The sequence below is a fragment of the Sebastes fasciatus genome, chromosome 13 (assembly GCF_043250625.1).
Source record: "Sebastes fasciatus isolate fSebFas1 chromosome 13, fSebFas1.pri, whole genome shotgun sequence".
Lineage (NCBI taxonomy): Eukaryota > Metazoa > Chordata > Actinopteri > Perciformes > Sebastidae > Sebastes > Sebastes fasciatus.
The window spans coordinates 7,823,759-7,850,677 of NC_133807.1; the positions used below are offsets into that span (position 1 = coordinate 7,823,759).

Here is a 26,919-nt window from a genome sequence, read left to right on the forward strand (position 1 = left end):
CACAATGCTCACATTTTTTTGTGGCTCCAGACTGATTATTATTTATTTATTTATTTGCCTAAAATGGCTCTTTTGATAGTAAAGGTTGCCGACCCTGACCTATACTCTCCCAGAAATAAGGCCCACTACCCTGTTGCATGAATAATTCCTATGAAAACTTGGATCGTATAATGAATGATCATGATGGTCACTCTTGCCCTGCCCTGTTGCTGTAACATTACATTTATGTGTTAATGGTATCTTTTATATCTCTATTATTGTTTTTATAATTTTTGTATACCTTAACCTCTACCTGTGTTTCACTCTGTTTGCTGATGTTTGCTGATGTTGCCGCTTTGACACCTGAATTTCACTCCGGGGATTAATAAAGGTTAATTTTTATCTTATCTTATCTTATCTTATCTTAAAGGAGACATTGTTAACCAGCACTCCTATGTGTTTTAGCCACTATACTCAGCCCACCACCCTGTTGCATGTATAAGTCAAATGAAAACTTGGATCACATAATGAATGATCATGATGGTCCCACTGCCCTGTTCGCTGTAACATTACATTTATGTTTTAATGTTTATACCACTATAGTTTTCAGTGTAAAGGGTCTTTCTGTGCACCCTCGGTTAAGTGAAGCCTTCTTGGTCACACCCTTCCCCAGCTTCCCCCTCCCTCTGCCCGCCATGTTCCTGAGGAGGAGGAGGAGATACGTGTAGCCTGTTGGCTTTAGCTGGCTTAGCATTAGCAACACACAGCTAAGAGGCGGAGGAGGCGCAACAAGCAGCTCCTCTGAACGCCCAAATAAGAAGTACCCTTCTCTCTCTGATTTGTTTCCTCCTTGGAGTAACTGGTTTATGGGTTTATTACATCCCTGGACTACCTGTTGAACCGGACGTATCCCTAACAGACGATGGTAAGTTCAGCGTTTGAAGACGAGTGGAGTTGTTTTGTGTCTCCTCCAGGCTTGTGTCCTGTAATCCAGTTCGCTCTGGCGATGTCTCCACCGAGCACCCGTCTCTTAGCCGCTAGCTTCAAGGAATGCTAACTAGCTTAGCACGCTAGCTGGCTTGTCTTAGCACAGAAAGCACAGTTAGGGAGCTGCTATCTAACCGTGAGTGTGAATCCAATAAATGGTGTCGTGTTGTGTTAAGATGATAAAGTGAGCAACAGTTTGATGTATTTAAAGCCGAGCTGCGTTAGAGAGGAGCAGGCTAACCTCACACAAGCTCGGCTAGCTCTCATCCAACTTTTTCTTTCTAAGCCAAGTTTCTGTGTGGTGAACGTTAGTCAGTGTTTCTGTCTGCGAGGGCAACTATTAAAGTCAGTGGCACATAAATGTGCAGTAAAACAAACTTTAGTTGGGTTATACTCTTTATTCAACCACCTGAGTCAAACTAACTGAATAACAAGTTAACGTTAGCTTAGTCTGTTGCTAACGACAACTAGCGTCACTCGCGCAAGTTTGCACTCCGCTAACGTTAGCGCTGAGTGTAGCTCAAACTTTGATATCTGCTGCACCCAGCTTTATGTCGCAACTCAAAACCGGTCACTTGAAATAGCTTATTGTGAAATCTCATTGAACCTTTACTAATGTTAGCTTCTTTAGCTCGTGTGCTATCAATCACATGAGTTCAGTGAATCGCAGTGATTTGTTATTTTTCCCCTTTTTGTTTGTCTTCTTTTTTTTAAGGAGCGGCTTTATTATGTGTATTTCCTCTACTTGATGCACAATACTTCGATAAGAGAGGATGTGCTGAATTAGATCACACTATTTGTGAGTCATCAAGGCAAAAACTTGACGTAATACTTGTTGAGATTTCTAGGGGAGATTCTTCACGGTGTGTTTACTCGCAACGTTTCCAATCCGCCAACCCAGCTGGTAGGTAGGCATACACTCTTTTGCTGAAAGACACTAAACAGTGGCAGGGTTTATTTATTTTATTGGGTATATAGTGGGAGATGCTGGTGTTTAGGATGTGAGCTTTGTATTCCTGAGCTGCACTGAGCCCATATAAACGTGGCCTGAGAGAGAGGGGCAGGGCTTTGTCTATTGTCAGGATGATCAGTCAGTCACAGTGGGTGACAGATGCATCATCACTGTCCTCCTCCTCCTCCTCCCTTCCCCTGACTTGGCTTTGTCTCCCAGCCGGTCAGTGTGGACAAAAGGCGGGGTGACATGCTCGATCAGAAGGTGGCTTCTTCTTCTCAGTCTTTTCCCCACTGCTCATCACAGCTCATATCTTGTTGTGCAGGCATTTCTCGCAAAACCACAAATTTGAACTTCATGGTGCAGCTATAGGAAAAATCAGATGGTCACCAAAGTCATTAGGATTTATTGTCTGGTAACCATGAATGTCTGCACCTAATTTGGTGCCAATCTATCTAGTAGAAGTTGAGATATTTTACACGATAAGTAGTAAAACCTGCTTGAATTACAGCACTACAGGAAATGTCAGGGAATTAGTTACTGCTATTTAGGTTGCTCAAATGGAGCTCTGAAGAAGTAAATGGATGGTGAATGAACTTGGCTGAATAACAAAGATATTGTAACGCTCAGGCACCCGGTTGTGCAAGCCTTCTATCTCCAGATCAGCTTTACTCTTGTTGTGTGGGCCTGGCAAGGTAGACCTGTTCTCAACCCTTAATGCTAATCACAGTTTACCCAGGTTTTGCCAAGACACACCCAGACACTGGCGCATGCGTACGCAGAAACGGTTTGGCTTCATGGGTTCTTGCGTCGGACAGTACAATCACATTTTTTCTGTCCCCTCAGAGTCTTTTGATATTGAGTATTTAGCAACACAGACCCTGATATGAATAGTTTTTGACATTGTCATATCATCAAACTGTTTATGTGCTCTGCAGTTCATGTGTAGGTCATTCATTCACCACGCTGTGAGGTTCCATTGCTTTAACCGAGTACGATCAGGCATTTTTCAGAGCTGACATACTGGTATCACAAACAGAACTGGAAAGTGATCAAACTTTATGTTGTTGATGCCATCAAATATTCAGTGATCAGCTCAATAACGATCCTCCAGATTGGGTCTTGATGTCCCCCGTTGAAAATGCATCTGCCAAAGGACTTGATTTATAGTTCAGCAAATGATTTCACCTGTTGATAAGCACCACCACAACATTAGATAGACAGTCTGTTCCATGATGCATTGATTATATACTCGAAATAAGACTCTTTTATTCACGTTCTGATAGACTATTGCTGCTATAAGGTTTGCACAGGAAATGCCTTTGCTAGATCATCATTCATGTACAGTAACATTTTCCACAGACATATAGCAATGATTGCCCATAAGCTTTTTTCTGCAGCTACTTTTTATATTCCTTTTCTAAAATGTAAACATCACAATCGATAGCAATTATTTTTTGTCACGGTTAAAAGCCATTCCAAGTAAGGCACGGATCTGATAATAATGTTATCAGTATCTTATTTGGTTAGGGGGATAGGGCTTTATTTGAATTTTCTGACTTTGCATGTAACGGTGTACGCTACTGTATAGTCCTAGTCCACTGTAGAGATAATGTGGTTAATGTTTTGCAATGATGTATATCTACGAGGTAGTTTCTCGTCTCTCACCCTTTCAAAAAACTCTGGCTGACTTTAGACTGAGCCCAACTTTTTTGCGTAGTTGCAGCCGAGGCACTGTCAGTTTTCTGCTGATGCTACAGTTGTGTCCATCTCTAAGTTTTGATAGTCAGGCATTTCTACATGAACTTGACAGCTCGGTGGCAGAAGAGACAGCCAAATGTGTCAAAGTCATCATGACTAATATGAGGAAATAAAAAAATGTAATTAGGGGTAGAGGATGTAGAGAGAATCCATAATGTGAAATGAAATCCAATGTAAATCCACTTTTGCCACTAAACAGGCAGTCTGTATTGCAAAATATCGACCAGTATATCCAATCCAGGAGCAGGACCGCCTAATGAATTATAAAGAGTATTATTTTACATGAGTAGATGCTAGTAGCAGTTACCTCATTTTCTTAATTTCTGCTCAAATTTCCTCAACCTCGATGTGTGTTAGTGAGATACAGACGCACAGACAGACAGACAGAGAGAGGAAGGGGAGACCTAAAGGCAGGATCTGAAATTAGAACCCGCCACCCTCCAAATGCGGGTAAATTGTTGGCAGTGGTCGGTCAAATTGTCAGGCCCTCCGCCACTTTGGCAGGCAGGGAAAACGCTAGTGAGGGGAACAGAGAATCGGTTCCGATTGCGAACCGGTTCCTAGTTGTCTGATTCCTTGGCATCTCATGCCTCCGTGACAGTCAGTTCCTTTGTATTGATGCTTTCCGACAGATACGCATGCACAATGTCACAACGGCATGCGCACGCTGTATCATGTTTCGGAGCCATGGCGGAGAGAAAAAAAGCGCTCAAAAGCACAGCGCTAATGCTACTAAACTTGAGGGGAGGCACCCTATTTTTTTCCCCCAGATAATGCAACACTGTGAACAACAAATCCATGTTGAAATCAACAGGAGGAGAGTTAGTAACGTTACCTGTTGGCAGCCGGTGGGCAGCACAGTCCTGCTTGGTTAAATAACGGAGCTACTAATGTTAACGGAGGTTTCAATGAGTTACATTATAGTGTGTTCAAGCTCTCTTCAGTAAAAATTACTATTAGGTGAAGGTAAACTCTAACTTTATCATGATGTGTTCAAATGTAATCTCGTAAAATGTAGTTTTTGGTTAAAATCATTAATAAATCCAGTTGTTTGTAGGAGATGTTTTCACAGCAAATATAAAATTCATAATAGAGAGGGAATTATGACCTGTTTAACTCTAAGCAGCTTATAATACATTATTGAAACTACTGACGCCAAGATTTTTTAAAATCAAAGCAAATATTTAAATAGAAATATAATTATTTCCTAATAATTTGAACTGTTTTTATGCAAATAACCACTACAGATGACAATAACAGTACAATACAGTAATTCTAACACTGTAATTTACCATGCATATTAAGTTTCTTGCGAAAAATATATCGAGCATTGAATGACATCAGATCTAAAAATGTTATTCTTTCATTTAGCGCATAGATATCAAAAGTTGCAGATAACATTTCTGAGTGGCAGACAAAAAAATACTTGCCTGCCGTAGTTGCAGGCAGTGAAAAAAGTAAACTTCAGACCGTGCTTAAAGGGTGGCCGCAGATGTGCAAGTTCACCTGAAGCTGCAAGAAGTAGACCCCGGACTAAATGATTGTTATGGTTATTTTCATATTCTAGCAACAATGAGGCATAATGGCAATTTGACAAGAATGACAGGCTCAGTCATTCAGACATAATGAACCTGCATTGACACATGAATATGTATTTCTACACACACAGTCTTGTGTGCGGTCTCTTGTGGGCCTCGGGGCTCGAGTGATCCAAGCACAGAAGGGCTGAAGGAAGGCGGGCCAGCGGTGTCTTGTGGTGGGGGTTGTTCCGGGGTGTGAAGGAGGTTTTTTGGGGGGGCTGGGATGGACAAGACAGACTCTCCTCTCTTCCCCCTGTCTGCCATGGGTGAATAGGTGATTATAGCAGCAGATGTGTCATTAGGTCTGAGCTGTATTCATGCGGATGCAGGGTGAGGAGGGAACGTTTGGGGGGCACAGGAATCACATTTCACTGGCGTTTAGTAAATTTAGGGGATGTGCCAAGTGGTTTTCTTACCCCCCCAACACATACACTCACACTCCTCGTTTCCTCACCCTCTCGTCCCCGTCCCCCCAGCTGTCTTTCCATGGCATTGCTAGACAGGAAGCTCCCTAAAACAAATGCATACACATACGTACGTAACCCCTTGCTACTTTCTTTTTAAATTGAAAATTTCCAACTGTTGCATTTAACACAGAGTCTGCAGAGACTGCTAATCACTTTTAACAGTCTTGCTCTGTTCAGGTTGTGGGGCATGTCGGTGCACGCTCGGTGCAGGGATCAGATTACTGAATAGGATAAGTCATCATGGGTCTCCCTAGATCGTAGTCAGAGAAATAGTGGGCACGAAAAGTTCTCAGAAGACCCAAGCTGCTATTTATTACAGAGAGAGCAATTATTTAAATAAGATTAGGTAAGTTTGCAGTTGATGTGAATGTGGTGCATGACAGAAGTGGGGGATAAGAGTGTGTGTACGCTCAAGAAATGTTCTCTGGATAAATTAAAAGTCCAGTCTATGTACTAATCTGGCCAAATGATCATGCCAAGGAGATCCTGCTGTGGCGTGTTTGCATCTGAGCTCAGACCGTATTACAATATCGTGTTTCATTGGAATCGACTTTTCTCTGCAAGCAGCTCATATCACATAAACATAAGGACACTACATGGTAAAACAGAAGGCGCATAATCGGTAAATGTGCGTTTGATAACTTAACGTTACATACTAAAGTGACGCTTAAGAGTTTGCATATGGAAATTAGATGTGTAGGTTCCACAGCTGTGAGTTTCCACACACTTTCCATAGTTGTGTGTGTGTCAGGAAGTGATTAGTAGCAGGGCTGCTGATTTGTTAGAAACAGGACAGAGTCAGTCATCAGTCACTCCTGTAGTCATCATCAGACTGGAAATGCTTTATCTCCCCTGCCACCCACCAAAGGGTGGAAACATTGTTGTCACTCATTGTTCTGGCGTCTCTCCTAGCAATATACTGAAAGTTAATACTGTGGTGATGGTGAAAGAGCATAGATAAAGGCTGATTAAGATAGAAATTGTTTGAGAATGATGCTCTGAAATGAAATTAGCAAATCTTTGAATCCAGCTCTGCTAAAATTAGCTATTGCTTTTGTGCTACTTTAGTACTTAACATATCTCTGCAAAATTTGCAAACTGCATTTGCAAAATTTGCTTCACATTTAGGGAAATAAATGCATTAGGAACACCTGCAGACACACTGTGTCTTTCACATGTGAAATAAAACGGCGTTTGCCGACCAATTTTCACACCACTCTCATCCCAGATGGCCATGTCGTTGTGAAAATATTCGTGTATTGGAATGATCAGATGAAGATGAAAAATGAGAAGAGGCTTCTGTGTATGCCCTCGTTGGTTCAGATAGAACAACTTCCGTTTCTCTTCTCGTGCACTGATTTGCTTAAGCTGAACAGCCAATCAGAGTGATTTCTCTCACCGACGGGCTCCGCTGCCGTTTCAACATGCTGAATCGTCCAAAAAGCCTCCAACATGGTGGACTAGTGCCGACGGTGCGGGACACACTGCAAAATCGGTGGCCAATCGATCAGAGCACTCTTGAATTTATGGCATTTATTCACAAAGCAGACAACAAAGAAACATTCTTTGAAGCTAGATATTATTGATTTTTCTCAGTAACTAGACAAAAGCATCATGTAAACTATCTAGGTAGAATATTGTAGACATTTTGATAACAGTGAAACACTGACTAGGATGTTATTATCCTGTGATACACTAGTTGTATCTTCCTAAACTACTTCCCACTAATCTTGTGTTTGCTTTTAATGTCTTGTATTTTCTGCTCCTCCAAGCCCGCCCAATGAGCAACGTTACCGCCACACAGATTGTGCTGAAATTATTAATTTTCAACACCCTGTCTTGTAATTTACAATTGAGTCGGGTTACTGTAAACTCAAGTGAGATTACAGAAGTGAGAACACAATTCTTGGTCATGCCACCCTGACCCCGCATAGTAATAATAAGAAGGAGGAGGAGGCAGGCTCTCTGTGAGTGCAAATTGCCTATCTATGCGTGAAAGTAGGAAACAAATTTGTTTTGTCTCGTTTCAAAAAGGAAGGCACTACAGCTGCTCTTATCAATACAAATTATCTTCACAGTCTTATTGTTTAGGTGTGGAAATCGGGATTACAATGACACATTTTAAGAAAGAAACTCTGATTAAACCCATGACTTTACCAGATGTTTTTGCAGTATGTGTTTTAATTTAAATCTCAAATATTACAGACATCTGTTTTCTTCAGTGTGTCTTTAATGAAAGGTAGGTTGAATATTGTGTGCTTTAAATCTGAAGGAGAATTTGATTAGTTGGGATTGTTGGCATACAATGTGAAGTTTTAGTTTGAGAGAGAGAGAGAGACATGAAGTTAGTGCCAAAACAAATACTAAACAGTTGGCATACTCAGGTGTGGGCAGTCACTCAGAACCGGATAACAACAAGGAAGTGTTGTGATGTTTGCCCTTTTAGTTTGGCTGTACATTTCCATGTTCTCATTCTGTTAGCTTTCCTAAATGTTTTTGTTTTCTTCTCTTCCTTCCACTAACCTGTTGTGTGTCTGTCTGTCCCAGGTGATGGCGTGGTCATGTGTGCAGCCAGCACTGTGTGTGTGGAGATGGTTTTAACAGACGCTGTTCTGGAGGACTCAGGAACACTGCACTGGCCTGGAGAAGCCTCATAAACAAACACAGACGTACACAACACACACACACACGCACGCCTGTACACAAGAAGATTTACACACGCATCACGCCACCGCCGTGCCTTGAGAAAGGACACAGGCGCATGGACACATAACGCAAGCTTCACCTGAAGCACGCACACTCACATTTACACCCTCTGTGTGTGTTAGCCTCTTTACCAGAACATTACTGGATTCCTAGCACCTCTCCTCTGTGAGAGTGTACATTTTATTTCCTTCCCCCGTCTGTCCCATCTCCACCGCCACCATGCCGAGCTCCACCATCCGCCGGCAGATGAAGAACATGGTGAACAACTACTCTGACGCCGAGAAGAAAGTCAGAGAGGCCACCTCCAACGACCCCTGGGGCCCGTCGTCTTCGCTCATGTCCGAGATCGCCGACCTCACCTACAACGTGGTCGCCTTCAGCGAGATCATGAGCATGATCTGGAAACGGCTCAACGACCACGGCAAGAACTGGCGCCACGTCTACAAGGCGCTCACCCTGCTCGACTACCTGATCAAGACGGGCTCGGAGCGCGTGGCGCTGCAGTGCAAAGAGAACATCTTTGCCATCCAGACTCTGAAGGACTTCCAGTACATCGACAGAGACGGCAAAGACCAGGGCATCAACGTCAGGGAGAAGAGCAAGCAGCTAGTGGTCCTATTGAAAGACGAGGAACGCCTCAAAGGAGAGAGGTAAGAGCAGCTTTATGAATCTAATTTGGAACAGATACACAGTCAAAAATCTTTGGGGTCAACTTATGGATGTAATTCAGAATTTACCAAAGCCGAGTTTCCACCAAGAAGTTCTGGGTAATTTTAGTTCCAGGACTATTTTTCAAGGAACTGAAAGGTTGCTTCAGCCCACTCTTATCTGCGTTTCCACCGCTAAAGACCTGCGAAGATTCGTCAAATTAGTCCGCTGACAAAATATGAAAAAGCAAAATGACAACGGATGAGGGCTGCTGGTGGTCACAGCAGTAAACACACTCTGCAGCCTGCAGTTCAGTGTGTCCGCCCATTTCAAACCTAGTATTTACTGTCAGAGTGTGTAATGAATGAAATGCAGTGGAGGGAAAGAGTAGTCTGTCTCCACAGTAAATCATCTATTGAGTGTTTGATGGTTATTTATTTATGCTTTAGAATGTAACCGCTATGAAACAATCGGAAAATAACTTCAAGAGAAATGCTCTCCCCTTGTCCTAAAATGGTCCTAAATCGGTACTAGAGTATTTCCTTCTTTCGTTTATGAATGAAGCGGCACACAAGTTGATTCAGCGGCGTTGTGTGTGTGTGTTTCACCATTCAAGAACGGTCATCCCTGCAAACTCTACCCTGAAAGTTCCTATACTTTCAGAAAGTACTACTCCCTGACCAGGGCCGTTTTTGGGCAGTAAAATGTCCTCAGGAAATGTCCCCGGAACTTTATTTAGGGGGGTTCAAGCCATACCTGATTCAGCAGGGTTAGCTGCTCTCCACTCTGGTGCTGAAAGTTAGCGAGGTTGACGAAACCACTCCCGAACAACACCAGACCCTGGCACTGCTCCTCTGTTAAACAATGACTGGTGCTTTCAATGACTCCAATTTTATTACAGGTGACTGATAAGCTTTAATACAAAGAGTCTCTTTAGTATTTTGGGACTCTGCTCATTAAGTTTCCACACCTGTTGGTTCTAAACAAAGATGGATCCACAGGGGTGTCATGCTACTCCATATCTCTTCTTCTGTTTTGTCATTTACAGTGGATCTTTACTACTAGTAAGAAGTACAAAGTTACCACACATGAAAGATGGCTACAGAGTTGATTATGGGTGTAACCATTCATCTACTACTTCGATGTATCGATTTATATTCATACGATCCAACTACATCGATAGGTACTTGGCAAGTTGTCCTTCACGGGAGACGTAAAATTGATATAAAATCAATTTGAAACTCAAAAATCGATTGTATCGATACTAAGGATTTGCACCTTGTATTTAAGGACGACAAACGTTATATGAAAGTGTTTTTTAGCGCTTTTATCAGTAAAGAAATGTCAAACGTTACTCCGGTTCACTCTCCAGACATGCGCCAGCTCTGCCCTCTGCAGCGCGAGCACACAGGGCGCTATCAATCCACTTGATCGGCTTCACCCACATGCGTTATATCCGTGCGCTGTCGTTTTTTCCATTCAGAGAAAATGACTTTCCTTTCCCCGTCATGATATCTATGTGCAGGCAGCATCAGCCTCACGTATCCATCTGGAGAGCAGATGGTCCGCGAGGCAAGTTATCAAGGGAGTAAAGTAAAAAACAAAACAGAAATTCAACTAACGTTTGTCTAACATAGTTTTAAAATGTTTTTCCAAATGTTTTCATGTATGAAAAAGACCCCAAATGAACACTGTAGGTGGACTACTTGATTACTATAAGCAGACTATTGAACAGCGTTTGTATAGGAATGATTAGTGTCCCAAGCTGTTTGATCACTATCAGCTGTTTGATCTCTGTATTATTGCTCTACCGTTTATATTGAAAATGAGGACAGAAGCAGCAGGTTAAACCACTGTTCATCTAACTTGAATAGAAGTTGGTTTATGATATTTTTTGTTAAATATTGCACTGCCTTGTATCTTGAGAACTGAATCAGCAGGTCCTGCAGTTGCACTTTTTATTATTTTCAAATCAAAGCTGTATGTATTTGCCATTAATCATTGTTTACTTGTTTATATCCAGAATTAATTTATCCATGATTCCCCTTACAAGAAAAGCTTTGAGGAATCCTGACCTGCACTGTCCAGTATTCAGCTATTTATTTCACAGTCACACTGATTGAATTTTTGGCGTATCGTATCGTTGTAAAAACGTATCGTTACACCCCTAGAGTTGATGTCTTTCCCAGCTTAACAGTCTTAAGTAAACACCACTCTGTACATGAGTTGTCTGCTTTGGTGATTCTCTGTGGTTGTACTTGAAAATATCGCTGAATAACTGAATTCATGAAGTGATTAAGATGACACCGGCGCTGGTCTCCTACTTTGATGTCCTTTTTTTTTTTTTTAATTTGTTCATCCATCTGTCTTTTTCTGATCTGATTTTGACAACATTTAGGGCATTGCATCATTTCCCAGAATCATACTAGTTGGATCAAGGGGGTGCTTCATCATTTGTTTGGCAGCGTGTTTAATTCTAATTAATGATTTTGCTGTTGCATTTTCAAATTGGAAAACATTTAAACCCGTGATTCATAGGGTGGTTTTGGCAATACAGTAGACTTCATCTCATTATTTATTTAATAATAATAATGATTATAAGAATCTTGACTTGAGTCAAGATGACTGATCATATGTTTTTTTTTTGTCCTACTAGGTCTCAGGCTCTGAAGACCAAAGAGCGTATGGCCCAGGTGTCCACAGGGAGCAGTCAGATGGGTTTTGGTCGAGGCTCGTCTCAGCCCAACCTCTCCACTTCCTACAGCGAAGAGTACAATAGGTCAGAGGGCTCACCTGCCTCCTACCACGGCTGTGAGTATTAGCTTATAGTTGTCACATAGGCTGTACACCCACCACACACACACACACACACACACACACACACACACACACACAAACACACGGGGCTCATTCCATATGTTTAATACAGAATATTCCATTAAACTGTATTGTGTAACTTTGGCCTACATCCTGAAACCTGCCCCTCCCCCTGTTCTGTCTCTGGCTTGCAGTCCTGCAGTAGGGCCACATTCCTCAGCACACACACACACACACACACACACACACACACACACACACACACACACACACAGACACAGACAGAAGAGGAAGCAGAGTTCACCCCCTCCAGCTTCTATCATCCACATGACAGAGGAATCTGCTTCTCTTTTCAATGATATGCTCACTCCTCCAGAGACACAGTGAGGGAGAGATATAGAAACACACAGCGACAGCAACAAGAGAGGCCTGGATAGATGAGGAGATACATGATGGAAAGAAATAAGTGAATGGAAACCAGACTTGGATAACCTTCGATTAGAAAAAAAGAAAGAAATGTCTGTTTCTTGTTAATGAAGTGTGCAGTGACACTTGTTGGGCTTATTCTGTACAGATGCACATTACTACTGCCCTCAGCAACTAGCATGATATATTGATTAGTCTGATATCTTCACCATGTCATGCTGGGAATAATATCACTTTTATTCCTCTTGAAGTAAACAGTTTAAGGGGTCCTCATACTTTGTGACATATTTGGTGATATGTCATCATTGCTCTTGTGTTTCTGTGCTTGAATTTTTACTAGTACTCATTAGGGATGTCACAAGAACCAATACTTCCATACCAAGTCGATGCCAAAATTCTGAAAATGTGGCGGTACTCATTTACCGCAGGTACCATAGGTACCATCAGGGCTTGAAACTAACAGAGTCCCATCATCCCGGGGACGGTAGAAAATGATTTTGAGACGCAGTAAACTCTCTGTTGAGGCGTCCAGGGGACGAACCCTATTTTTTCCCTGATAATGCTACATTGTGAACAACAGATCCATGTGGAAATCGGCAAGACAGATAGTTAACGTAAGCTGTTAGCAGTGTAGGCCTGCACGGAGCTAACAGCTAACGTTAGCGGGAGGTGCCATTGATTTACATCATGATGTATTCACGTTATATTCAGTAAAAATGTATAGATTTACCTTGGGCGAGGGTAAATTCTAACGTTATCGTGATGTGTTTAAATGTAATCTTGTAAAATCTGGCGAGAAACGTGAATCCAGTTGTTTGAAGAAGATGTTTTCACAGTAATATGAAATAGACAATAGAGAGGGAATTATGACCTGTTTAACTTCCTATCAAAAATCAGCAAACGGTAATAAAGGAGTGTATGTTGAAGTACATGGAATTTATGGTTTTACTATTGTTTTTTACCGAAGTATCGAATTGGTATCGAGACTACTAACTTTCTGGTGTCCTGACATACCTAGTACTCATTTCTTCTAGTTCCATTAGCTCATTCAAACAGAGAATACAAGTTCAAATGGATTGAAAGTGAGTGAGAGAGGGGTAGAGCTGAAAAGAAACAGAAATCCCAGTCAGGAAATGGGGTAACGCGGAGAGGGACAGAGGGGAAAAATGGAGAAGTTGAAATGAAAGAGTTAACCTTGGCCTCTTTTCCTTTCATCCTCTGAACCCCAGTCCTTTGTGCACAGCAGGATGGCGGTGTGTGTGTGTGTGTGTGTGCGCGCCTATTGATGTGTGTTTTTGTCTGTTGCCATGCATGTGGTTTCAGCCCGCGTGGATCATACGTGTTGCATGGAGCGTGCGTTCACCTTTTACTTTGTGGCCCGCATTCCTGCATGTACGTTTATGTTTGAGTGTGTGGCTCAAGAGGCGGAAGCCCCAGCAGCTGAGTCATCAGTTGAGGGAAACTGAAGGAGAGACCGGCCAATAGGAGGAGTGAGCCTGGGCCGTCGCTGTGGGCGTTTCCAGGGGGGATTTTTGGGATTCCAGTCGAACTTTCCGTGTATTGTTGACCAGGCAGGGTGTGAATAAACAGCCTGGCAAGTGTGACTGTTGGTGTTGACCTAGCATATTCCCCATCAGTCCCAAAAGTATCTGAAAGGGTCTGAAATGTGCTTCATCCAAGGAATTAAAATGTTTCCCACCATGTGATTACATTTAGTTATTTGTAAATTGTATGTACCTTGTTATCACACACACACACACACACACACAAACACACACACTTGCGTGTCTATGTGCATTCATTAACGTGCATGTGTGTAAAAGACCCGAAATGTAGTCTTAGGCTGTAGTTTCATTGCTTTTAAAGGTCAGCATGAGTTCATCCAAGTTGACTTGAATGATCAGCAGTTCAGTAACTCCAAATCAACACGTTTAATGCGGTTTTGTGTGTGTGCATGTGTGTGTCTAATCTGAGTCAAGGCTCCAGGTTTTCTCCAAATATTTTCTCTGTTGAACACCAAAGTGTAAATACAGGAGATTTCTCTAGTTTTATTGTCATTCATCGTCTTTGGTTGTCTGTCCTCCTCCTGATGGGTGCTCCCCTGCCTCTCACGCTTCCCACAAAGGTTGGGGGGGAAAATGTACAATGTCTTGAAGGAATAATCTAGAAAACGCATTTAAGGAGCTGCCTCACTCACCAGCTTTCAAACAGCCACTTAATTCCCTTATGTAGAGAGACAAGAGACTGGGTGTCTGCAGATGTTGTGGTAGTTAGTGGTCGACACCCTGGGATAAAAATCCTCTGCACCATTATCACCACATAAATCTGCTACAGCTGACACTAGTGCTCATCAGCCCATTTCACTTTCAACGTTCAGAGAATTGAGTCTTAGCTTTGTTTGAAGGGGTTTGTGATCAAGTTTTTGTTTAATTTCAGTTTTGTTATTTGCGTAGTTATTAAACGTAGCACCACAGAAAATTAAGATGACAAGATAAGAAACAACTGGACACAAACGGTGGTGGCAAACAGTGGAAGAATGAATCTTAGAATTTAAATGCATGTTTCTGCCAGCAGGCAGATCTGTGTCTGTGAGGAATGCCAAGAAATTGTGATTATCCATATATGGTCCATTCCCACAGTGGTGTGGGCAAGAAACTGGTGTGTTTTAGTTGGCTTTGAGTTGTGTTTATTTGTCTTTTCTGACTCGCTACTATCAAGTGTTGTACTGTGTGTTTATTGTGTTGGTAGTGTAGTCTCTCTTTAGGCTTAGTGGTTGAAAATCTGTTGTGTAATCCCTCTTTTGCTTTGCAGTTGATTTTTGGAGAGATTTAAAGAGAGCTCAAGGAAAAATGTCTTTTGATAGAAGAATATAATGCATCTTTCTAACATGTTAATGGAAGATATTGGTGACTGTATCAGAAAGACATCACTTTGTCTCAGGGCTGGCTGATAAAACCATCTTGAAAATGTCCACGATGAAATCTTTCACAGTGACAGTTATTTTCGATAGTTATTTTTTACAAGTTGCCTTCTGGTCAGGGCCGGTTGCCGCCGGCTCGGTGGGTGCAAAAAGTCTTTCTCTGGAGATGAGGGGTTTCTTTGCTGGGTTGTCCTCAGGGCGTGCGCTGGAGGTGTGTATTGTTCGGTGCCCCCGTCAGCCTCTGGCCGCTCTGGCTCACAGCCTTGCCTATCGCTCTTTCCCTTGTGCTTCCATGCGTGGTTTCCCTGAGGCGCGCATGCAGCATCCAACAATCCACCCTGGCAGGTTGGTGGGCCGCCCCTGTGCTGTGGGCACCATCAATATATAAAAAAAAAAAAAAACATATTGTGAAAACATGTCTCTGAGCATCAGTGCATGAATTTACCTTCTGCTGCTAAATGGTACACATTTTGTGCCTTGTGCTAAAGATTAAGGCTTCCGTCTCTTTTTTTGGATTGTTGGATGTCTTCCACAAATTCACACATATTACCATATCATTCCAGCATATTTTTCAGGGTTACTTTGCCTCTGTGTAGGCTTTAGTACCACTGTGTTCACTGTCTATTTAAGGCAGACATGTAGCTGCTGATGTCGAGGCCATGACTCAAGTCCCACCAGCTAACCAAACACACCTTTACCCTCCGGTACTTCTGGTCACTTTCCCCTGAGACACACAGCCTGGAGACAGAGCTTGGGAGAAATGGGTTTGAGGAACAAGTGAGCAAGGAGGGAGGAATGGGTTTGAGGAACAAGTGAGCAAGGAGGGAGGAGAGGAGACAAGGACTCAGATCTGAGGCTGGAGTAGCAAGACAGAACACCGTAACACTGCTATCAACACATAATACGCTTAATATGTTGTCATTTTACGGGAATGTACCCAAATTATTATGAAGTTGGCAAGCCTTTCAAGGAAGGCCAAGCCTTTTAACTGTGAAAGGAAATGTCAGCGCATTCCTTTTATAAAAAATAAATGATTTTTACCATTTCCTCATCATGGAAACATTTGATGTGACAAATTTACTCTGTAATATTTATAGAAAACTGCTGATGTGCAGGCGTCTTGATAGGGCAAGGAGGATGTTTGTCAAAGCGTGAAGTTTCAATGTTAATTGTGTCACATAGTGAAACTAACCATCAGTGTTTCCCCAGATCATATCTGTGTCGGTGTTGTTGTTTTGTCTCTCGAACGAACGCCTTTCACATATCTTTCTGTAACCGTTTGCATTCAGAGAAGCTATCAAAATGATGTAACATCACACAAAAGATCATCATGGTGCGATGAGTATTGAGTGAGTACGTTGTTTTGGGAGTGTCCACATCAGCAGCAGGGCATGTCATGACACGGTCTTGGTTGTTCGGAGCAGCAGAGACGGAGAGCAAAAGATTAGGCAGGCAGAAGGAGAGAGAGAGACGCTGTTCATTATTTAAGTAGGAGAACAAGAACAACATTTAAGTCTGAGAGGAATCATCTGGCCAAAAAATCCCATCAGAACGTTAAGATTTAATTTGCACACCACATTTTGTTCAATACACACTGTTATGAATGGATAAAACAGCTTTGTATGTATAGAATTGCATAGAAAATCCTAAAATAAGCCCAAGAAAACACAGGTTCGGTGTACAAACACCCACAGCATTCACACACACAAACAAACCTACTCTAAACTGGAGAAATGATGACACTGAAATGGTGACATTATATAGAGAGAAAAGTCAAGAATTGCGATTGGTGATGTCACTGTGGCTCGCCATCACCTCCCACGCCATGGTTCCCACGGAAACAGCAAAGCGACTGTTTCCAAACTCAAAGACACATGGTCACACTTTGAACTAAAGAATACACTCCAGGCTACCTTTACTGAACCTCACCTATTGGCATTTGAACTTCTTTCTCCTGGCCTGGTAGTCTCTCTCTCTCTCTCTGTGTGTTTGTGTGTGGGGTGTGTGTGTTGTCACGTGCAGTGTCTGTGTGTTTTTTGGGATGCCACATGGCCTGATCTAATCCAATAAGCTGAATGGAGCTGTCGTCCCTTACAGGCTCACTGAAGGCTGAACATAGAGTTTCCACAGTCCGTTTTCAGTACAGTTATAGCATATACAGTATATGTGATGGAGTCCCGTGTGGCGGTGATGTTAACATGCGTTCTGGATGTGTCTGTTTTAGCCACGTCTCCCAACGCGGGTTCAGAACTGGAGCAGGCCAGACCTCAAACCAGCGGCGAGGAGGAGCTCCAGTTTCAACTGGCTCTGGCCATGAGCAGAGAGGCTGCGGAGCAGGTACATACACAGAAACACATGCTAACATGGCAGAGTATGAACCCAATGCTTGTCATTATCTTTTCTTACTGTGTGGCTCTGTTTGACATTTGCAGATAGTTTACATTACATCTGTGGAAACAAGCTTTTTATTTTAAGAATTCAAGTTGCACATGTGCTGCTTATGCCAACTATGCTCTGGTTGTGTGTGTGTGTGTGTTTAGGAGGATCGCATACGCCGAGGGGATGACCTGAGACTACAGATGGCCTTGGAGGAGAGTAAGAAAGGAGGTCCAGAATCAGCAAAACTGGCCAAGAAGAAGAGAGAGGTAAAATACACACAAACATGGAGACTAGAGTGACTCAGTTATTCTGAGACCTTGACCTTGATCATGAAACAGTCTCGTCTCTCTCCATCATCTTTTTCTGTCCGATACCGTCTGCTGCTTCATGAGCAGTAATGAAACCACTAACAGGCAGCAGACTACCTAGTTTACTCATCATTATTCTGCCTGAATAGCTGGCTGGCTGGAGTTTGAGGTTCACTCGGAGCTAAAGTGAAGAAGCACGGCTTATCTCCGCTTGTAACGACATGACCACCGTTAGTATGTTTGATTAGGATACTGGCTGACCTTCCTAACGTTTATCCTCCTTATCTATTCCCTCTCTATCTAAACTCATCCCATTCTTCTTTTTTCCTCTTTGGTCTGTATTCTTTGTTTATTCTTCCTGTCTCCTGTCTCTTGGTCACTTTCTCTGTCTCTTTCTAGCCACAGTCATCTTTGTTGGATCTGATGGTTGTCCCTGAGCCTGGTGCCTCCGCTGACCCCTGGGGCGCCGGGGCCGGAGCTGGAGCCGTGGCTGGGGCAGCTGCTGCATCAGAAGACCCCTGGCAGTCTTATGGTATGTACACAAAACACCGGAAATTTAGTAGTTAATACCATAACCAGTGAAATCCCTAATTCTATTCCATGGTAAAAAACAAAACAAAACAATACAATAAAGTAGTGCTGTTAAGTTAACGCGATAATAACGCATTCATGTGAATTTGTTTTTATGCCACTCATTTCCTTTAACGCAATCAATCTTTTAGAGGTTGTAGCGGGCTCAGTTTTAAAGCCAGAGTGAAGAGCCTGCTATCATATGAAACTAGAAAACCTCAGGAATCCGCAAAGGAGGCTAAATAATGCTCCAAACTTCTGCTCAATTTTGGCGAGAAGAAACTGTCATGGCCATTTTCAAAGGGGTCCCCTGACCTCTGACCTCAAGATATGTGAATGAAAATGGGTTCTATGGGTACCCACGAGTCTCCCCTTTACAGACATGCCCACTTTATGATAATCACATGCAGTTTGGGGCAAGTCATAGTCAAGTCAGCACACTGACACACTGACAGCTGTTGTTGCCTGTTGGGCTGCAGTTTGCCATGTTATGATTTGAGCATATTGTTTTATGCTAAATGCAGTACCTGTGAGGGTTTCTGGACAATATCTGTCATTGTTTTGTGTTGTTAATTAATTTCCGAAAATAAATATATACATACATTTGCATAAAGCAAGCTTATTCGTCCACTCCCATGTTGATAAGAATATTTAATACTTGACAAATCTCCCTTTAAGGTACATTTTGAACAGATAAAAAATGTTTTATTAATTTGCGATTAATAGTGATTCACTATGGACAATCATGCGATTAAATATTTTAATTGATTGACAGCCCTATTAGGAAGTTAAACAGGTCATGATTCCCTCTCTAATATCTATTTTATATTGCTGTGAAAACATCTCCTTCAAACATCTGGATTTATTCAAGTTTCTCACCAAAAACTACATTTGACAAGATTACATTTGAACACATCAAGATTTCGCCTAATACTTCTTTTTAACCGACTACAGCCTGAATGCATCAAAATAAAACTCAATACAACATCCATTAACGTTAACGCTAACTAGCTCCCCTCCTGCTGATTTCAACACAGATCTGTTGTTCACAATGTAGCATCATCAGGGAAAAAATAGGGTGCGTCCCCTGGATGTGTCGATAGTGAGTTTACTATGTCCTTTCGGATTTTAAACGTCGTCAGTCACGAGCCCTGCAGTACTGTAGGAAAACGAGAACCGTGACATTTTCAGAATTTTGGCATCAACTTGGTACCGAAGAATCGGTTCTCGTGACATCCCTAATACACACTAGTCACTGAATATGGTCACATCAGATGATATCTACACACGGACTGTCGTCGTTGAGAAGTATTTGTGTATAGAGTCAGTTTTTTCTGTGTGTGTCGTCTCTGCTCTCCACCTGCAGCTCGTAGGACTGTGACTCTTTGTTAAATAGGAATGCTGCTCCACTGGCTCGGCAGCATTACTGCACAGAGAGGAGGTGAAAGGGGGAGGATGTTAGCGGAAGATACGATGAAGGAAAGGAGTGTGGAGGAACAGGGAGACGGGGAACGGAGGCTGTGGAGGAGTTTGGATATGTAAATGTTGAAGGGGGGGAATGAAGAAGGATAGATGAACTGTACTTTTAGAATGGGTCAGATCAAATACACGTCTGCTATCAGACGAATGAAACCACTTATCTTATTTCACCTCTTCTCCTGCTCTCTTCCTCTGTCCTTCTTCCTCTTCTCATCCAATTTGCCCCTTACATCTCTCCCCAGGGTCTGCACCTAAGCCAGCAGCCCCAGTGGACCCATGGGGTGTTACTCCTTCTGTCCCACCCATGAAGAGCAGCGATCCCTGGGCATCAAACTCCACTCCTTCCGCTGACCCTTGGAGCTCCGCAGCTACCCGCCCCAAGACTTCCAACACAGGTGACCGTCTGGGGAAAAAAGTAGTGTTTTTCAGTGTTGTCCACAGGCATCAGTTGCTAGGGCATTCACAAAAGTCACCTGTCAACTGTACCTCCAGTTAGTTTGTCTGAAAATTATATATTTGAGTCTAAAAGACATTTTCTAGAATATTTAAGTATTTATAGACGCTTGCATTCTGAGTTCCCTCTATTTTAAGCAATGAAAAAGATGTCTAATATATGGCTGGCTAGTGTCTCCAAACCTTAACAGGTGTGTCAAAAGGGACAGTAACAAATGCTTACGCACATCTGCATGCTTTCACATCCTTATTGTGTTCATTTCTCTCAGTTAATTTACCAAATTATCCATACTCATTCATACTTGTGTTTCCATCTGTCTACGTGTGTGTGTCTGTTTATGTGTGTGTGCTGTTTGTTTATATGATTTCGTCTGTGTGTGTGTTTGTGTGTGTATGTATGCGTTGTCCCCTTTTCAGGTAACTTTGACCTGTTCAATGCATCCAACGGTACGTCTAAAGAGGACTTCTCAGAGTTTGACAGCCTGCGCTCTTCCTCCTCTGTCCCCACTGGTACTCACCCTTGTCTTCGTCTCTCTAATGACACGGAGTCTGTGTTTGTTGTTTTTCCCCTCAGTGTCTGCAGATACACAATGTCTCTGCGGGGCACAGACACACACATGTCTTGTCTTTTTATGTAAATATCACCAGACTGGAGCAAAGACAGCGTTGGCACCACTGGTGTTATGTTTTTTAATCGGTTTCCCCACTGCAAATGCAATCAAATGCTGCAGTAATCGTATCAAATGGTGGAAAAAATAGCTGTTTGCTCTGGTCTGGTCCCATGTCACTGTGGTGTAATGTGATGCAGCTTTTATGTGTTTATGGATAAATGCATTATTAGACCTGGGCCATCCAGTTTATGGGATCCCTTTTAGATCTGCTCCCATTCACAACTCCAGGGCCCCACTGAACAGGTTGGCACAGGTCTTGAGTGTTTTTTTTCCCATGTGGTTTGGCAGTCTCTGAGTGTGGGGAGGGTGACATTGGTGTCTAACTTTTTGCTCCAGCTCAACACAAACACTTCTGATACAGCCAAGGACAAGGTGAGAAGGGAACACAAAAACACCAGGCGTATAAAAGTTACTTTTCCCAGAAGTCACCACACAGCGTGTAGAGGACACAAACTTTCAGTGATGTTAAGGACACAGCCCTCTGTAGGATGAGTTGTAGAAAGGTTACTATTAGAATCAGGCTCTGGCTGAAATCTACAGGATTGATGGGTGTGTTAATACAAGCTAGGCCTGTCTGATCTTATCATGAGCCTTTTTTTTTTTTTTTTGGCTCTGCTGCGTCTCAGTTTCTGTTTCTGAGAAGACAGTTTCCATCTTTGACATTTCCTCTTGCGTATGTTGCTGCTGGCATGCTGCGTTTGTGCGTGTTCATGTGCGAGTGCATTAATGAATGTCTCCACTGCTGCCCGCAAAAAACAACAACAAACAGCCAGACTGTCTGCCTCTGATGTCCTCTCATAAAAGCATCATCTGATCATTTTTATTGCATCAACTCAATTTTTATTTCACGGTAAATGTGAGTGTGCTCAGGTACGTAAGTGGGCGCTGTGTTCGGGTGACAAATGAGAGCAGAAACTGAGGAGTTTATGCACGGCAAGAATAGGCAAAAAATATATTTTTTTAATATCTATTAGACCGTCATAATATAAAATGTGAGCGTACCTATCAGTTCAGTATAAGGGTATATAAACAAGCTTTTCACATGTCAAACTCTTCTTAATTATAGAGTTCTAATGACCTCTGCAGTTCAAGACTAGAAAAGAGATCTTGTCTTAATGATGCCTCAGTGTTATGTGATATATATTTTTGTTTCCTCAAAGAAAAGTTCAGTTTTTCATCAATACATCTGCTCTTTGTTTCCCAGGCGACATGGGCATAGCATCCTCTATCCCCTCCCATTCCAGCCTCGCTAGCAGCGGCAGCATGGACCTCTTCGACCCCCTGCCCACCTCCATGTCCATGTCCTCCGGGAACCCAACTAGAAAGACTCCGGAGTCCTTCCTGGGTCCCAACGCCGCCCTGGTTAACCTGGACTCTCTGGTGACCAAACCAGCCCAGCCTGCGCCAGTCGTCAACCCGTTCTTAGCTTCAACAGGTGGGGAGAAAATATGAGGAAGTTGTTTTCAAAACTTGAAATGTTCTTCTTAACTCTTACCACTTTTTTTAGTGAGCAATGTTAGTTTAGGAAATTCGTGTTTTTTATATGAATGCATGGACAGGCTTTTTTTTTTTTTAAGCAGCTAACTGGTTAATTCAAAGGGATTAGATGACAGAGTGTGCTAGCCAGGAAGTGTAGTCGGTAGGTAAGCCAGGAGACATGGACACGCACGTGCAGGCCTGAACACACACGGGCAGACACACCCATCTGCACATTGAAATGTTGAATCATTGACCCTGCCCTTTCTATACCAGAGAGATGAATCATACCTGGTTGAATTCATAAAATGGCAGTATAGTCGTAGTAATATAGTGTTTAAATAATATGAACAAAATATAAATTATATTAATATAACAAAAATATGAACATTTAGTTCTATTTATCATAATAATATTCACTTAAAGCTGCAGTGGGTAGAAATGGAACAAATATGATTTAAAAAGTTATTTTTATAAAGCGGTCACTATATCCTGACAGTAGTGCATGAGATAGGTAATCTGAAAAATATCATATGCCTCTGTGTCCTCTGGTGCTCCTAATGGCAACTCCAAGATTTCACAGACCGGAGGAAAACAACCAATCAGAGCCGATCTGGAGCCTTGCCGTCTCTGAGCAGCTGTCAATCACTCGTGAACTCCGATCAAACGGTCAAACTAGGCCGCGCTGATCAAATATGAATCAATATTCTGTTACTGTAATGCCTATTTCTCGCCTCAAATGTTGTCAGAATCATCTTGTAGTGTACTGTTTAGCTGTAAAATGAGGAAGTTTGTGACCCGGCAGCCATGTTGAGATCTATTGAGGAAATACCAGCCAGAGCACAGCCAATAGGAACGCTCTCTCTCTGAAATGACCTGTGATTGGTCAAAGTCTTCCGTCAGGGGTTAGATTTTTTTAAAGCCTGAAAACAGAGCCATGAGGAGGAGCAGAAGTCTAGTTATCTCTCAGAACACTTGAATTACAATATGCTGAAAGGTTATTATGGATATTTGCCCAATGATGCTGAAATCTTTCTGCCTACTGAAGCTTTAATTGTGGAGCCCAACTCAACTTGTACTTCTGTCTTTATCCAGGCGGCTCTGCTCCAGGTCTAGGTGGTGCAGCAGCAGCAGCAGCAGCAGCAGCAGCAGCCCATGCTAACCCCTTCCAAGTGAGCCAGCCAGTCCCCCCCACCCTCAACCAGATGCGGGTCAGCCCCATGCCCGCCGGCTTCGGCATGGTCGAGCCCATGGCCATCTCCTCCGGGCTCGTTCAGCCCAACCCCATGGCCCCCATGTCCCGCGGAATGGGGAACACGGGGATCCCGTCCTCCATGTCCATGCCCCAGCCGCTGATGAGCATGCCGCCCCAGGCCGGGTCGCAGCCCGCCGGAACCACCAACCCCTTCCTTTTGTGAGGGGGACAAGTAACCCTTCCTCTCTCCCTCCCTCCCTCCCTCTCTTTCTCTCTCTCTCTCTTCCACTTTGGCTCCTTAAGAAGCTTCAGAATGAACAAGGAGATGTCTTATCCCATTTATCCCTTTATAACCAGCTCCCTAGCCAGGTCGTAGTCCCAGCCCTGGCCTCCTTCCCACCTTAACACACTCCTTTACTCCTCCCTCCTATGTCTCTTTTGTCTCAATGCTACAAGCTGCCTAGTCCTGTGTGTTCCATACTGATCCCACGACGATGATGTTGATGACCACAAAAGAGTTTTGCATCTGTCTACAGACTTTACAGAGTAGCAGCGGTGTTTACAGTTTTTTCCACAGAGGCAAGGACAGTCTCTTCTCCTCTGTCCTCCTCCTCATTCACTCGCCTCCTCTCCCTTGTTCCCCTTAGGACTGCTCTTTTTCTTCTTCTGTGGTGGAGTGACAGGAGAGTCTGACCATACTAACGCCAGGATCTTATCTCTTCACTAGAGCTAATCTTTTATAAGCCCTGTCAGCCGGTGTGTGTGTGTATGTGTGTGAGCGTGTATGTTTGAGCTTGAGTGCACATCTCAGTACTTTTACACTGTGTATATTCCAGTGGGTTTTACTTATACACACTGGAGTACGGATGAGAGATGGTCAGATGTGTTTCTACTCTTGCGTGTGTGTATGTGTGTGTATGTGTGTGTTACTAAGCAGGGATTTTGCACAATTTTTTGTCTTTTTTTTTTTTTTTTTTTCTGTCTGCGACTGTTGGGCTCACCGTTACACCTTAGCTAAGGGAGGGAGGCTAACGGCCGCCGCCGACACACACTGCCTCGGCTTTTCGGTACCACTCAGTCACAACTCTTCGTCTGGTCACTTCCCGTCAACTTGGACCTTTTTTCTCCCCCCAACCCTCCACGTGAACTTTGACCTCCAGGGGTCATGGGATTAACAATGAACACTTATCAAACGGGGGTGAACCCCTTGTCCTAGAGGAGTTGAAAAGATGCGTAAACGCAATTTTTTTTTTTTTTTTTTTTGTCTGTAAGTGTGTGTGCTCACGCGCAGGTGTACTAACAGCCACATGTTGATGTATTTGTCACTAAGCCCCCCCCCCACCCCCCCTCCAGTGTGTGTTTAGAGAAAAAGACTGTGATGGCTTCAGTATTTTGCTATCTGAACATATGGATGCAGCGAGGCATCATGGGACAGTTTTCTTTTTTAGTTTGTTTCTAGGGTCAAAGGGAAGAGGTTGTGTGTGTGTGTGCTCGCGCAGTTTGCATGAGAGATAGCTTCCAAGTGTACTTTAATGAGCAAGTTTTTTTTTTTTCATTTCTCACTCAGTAAAGTGTAAACTGGTTTAGATATAGTTAGTTTCTGAAGTCAAAACGGGGGAGGGGGGGGGGGGTAATGTAGGCATCTGCAGCCCTGAAGTGTCTGTTTGCATGTGTTTGTATGTGTGCAAACCACATATCAAGGAGTGTTACTATGGCGACAGGGTTGCGAAGAAAAAAAAGCTCTGGATTTAAAGAGCACGTCAGCCACTCGAGAAAAAGACCTCCGAGTGGATTTACCGCGGCTAATCTATCTGCAAGAACATTACCCGGTTGACAAACACACACACACACACACACACACACACACTCGCACACACACACACACACTCACACAGGGTTGCTCCAGGATCGGTCTATTGATATATAGCACAGGGAATCCCGCAGCAAACAACAAGCGAGACATGTCATGTAAACAAACAGTTGTTAAGTTTTGTTTTATTTTTGTTGTTATTTGACTCGTTTAGATGTAAATCCATAGCCAAGCCTTTTCAGAGTTTCGGAGCTGTGTACTAGCTAAGCCATGTATCATCTTCATTCTCTTCTTTTTTGTCTATTTTTCTGTCATTGTAGTTTTTTTTTTTTTTCACCCTATGGGTAGGCTATGTAATTCTCTTCTCTTAGAAGCACAACTGTTACCAAAGTCATAGCGACTGTGATTTCTGAGGGTGTCGTACTTTCTTTGAGTAGTTTTGAACAGTAGGGTCACACTTCACTGACTTTTTTTTTTTTTTTTTTTTCTGTTTATGGATCCATTGTTATCATTTTTTTTTTTATATATTTCAGAGCTGTTTTTCAGTTTGTTCAGGAGTTTGTGTAAGAAAGTGTTACTGTTGGCTGAATATCGGCACATTTACTGACAGCAAGCTGAGCGTCTCGGTCTCTTCTATTGGTTGAAAAAAAAAAAAGAAGTGGGTTGATGAAATACAGCTGATGTATTGCGCCCCCGGTGTATAGACCCTTCTTCTTCTCTTTTAGTTCTGTTGATATCACTGCCAACGTTATTACTGTGGAAGGGGTGTTTTTCTTTTTTTTCTTGGTGTGAGTTGGCGCCCTCTCCTGGTCTGCTGTGGTATGATAGCGACACCGCAGGACACTTTGGTATTTCCACTAAACACAGACCTTCATTTCTCTCAGGCAAAAGGAGGGGCAGCTCCAACCGTGTATGATTTTGATGATGATGATGATGAGGGGTGGTGATGATGACTTTTATGCTTGGGGTCCTGAATGAATGGATGTGACACTTAACTTGCAGACCAGCAAACATTTTTAATCTCAACTAAATATATGCAAAAATTTGGAAGTTGGAAAAGTAAAAAAAAAAAAAAAAAAGATAAGACTTGATGTGTTTTTTGCAAAGTTAGATTTGCTAATAAAAAAAGTCTTGTTTATTGAAATGCTACTATGATATTCTAGCTAAGACGTGTCACTTTCTCACTGGCCTTGATTTCACTGCGGCCTGACCTTCAACTTCACTCCAGCGATTGTGAAAAATGTTGTTATGGATGCATTGAAAAAAACACAAACAAAAAAAATACTGTCTTGAGCAAAATTCAGCACTCCCAAACAGTCCGATGTCACTGCAGTT

General features: G+C 42.7%; 1 protein-coding gene across 4 annotated transcripts; it reads left to right on the plus strand.

Moving 5' to 3' along the window:
- The first annotated feature begins 689 nt into the window (after window positions 1-689).
- On the plus strand, window positions 690-26,668 carry epn2 (epsin 2). Of its 4 annotated transcripts, none has more exons than XM_074655227.1 (10): window positions 690-904; window positions 8,274-9,082; window positions 11,737-11,891; window positions 17,468-17,580; window positions 17,784-17,888; window positions 18,330-18,462; window positions 20,222-20,374; window positions 20,850-20,942; window positions 22,308-22,538; window positions 23,675-26,668. In XM_074655227.1, the coding sequence occupies exons 2-10, from the start codon at window positions 8,652-8,654 to the stop codon at window positions 23,995-23,997; spliced, it is 1,737 nt and encodes a 578-aa protein (XP_074511328.1). In that variant the 5' UTR covers window positions 690-904; window positions 8,274-8,651; the 3' UTR covers window positions 23,998-26,668. The 4 variants fall into 4 exon arrangements, with proteins under 4 accessions (XP_074511328.1, XP_074511330.1, XP_074511331.1 ...); XM_074655229.1 differs by having other exon boundaries at window positions 20,850-20,879; XM_074655228.1 differs by lacking the exon at window positions 690-904 and adding an exon at window positions 963-1,102.
- Window positions 26,669-26,919: the final 251 nt, after the last annotated feature.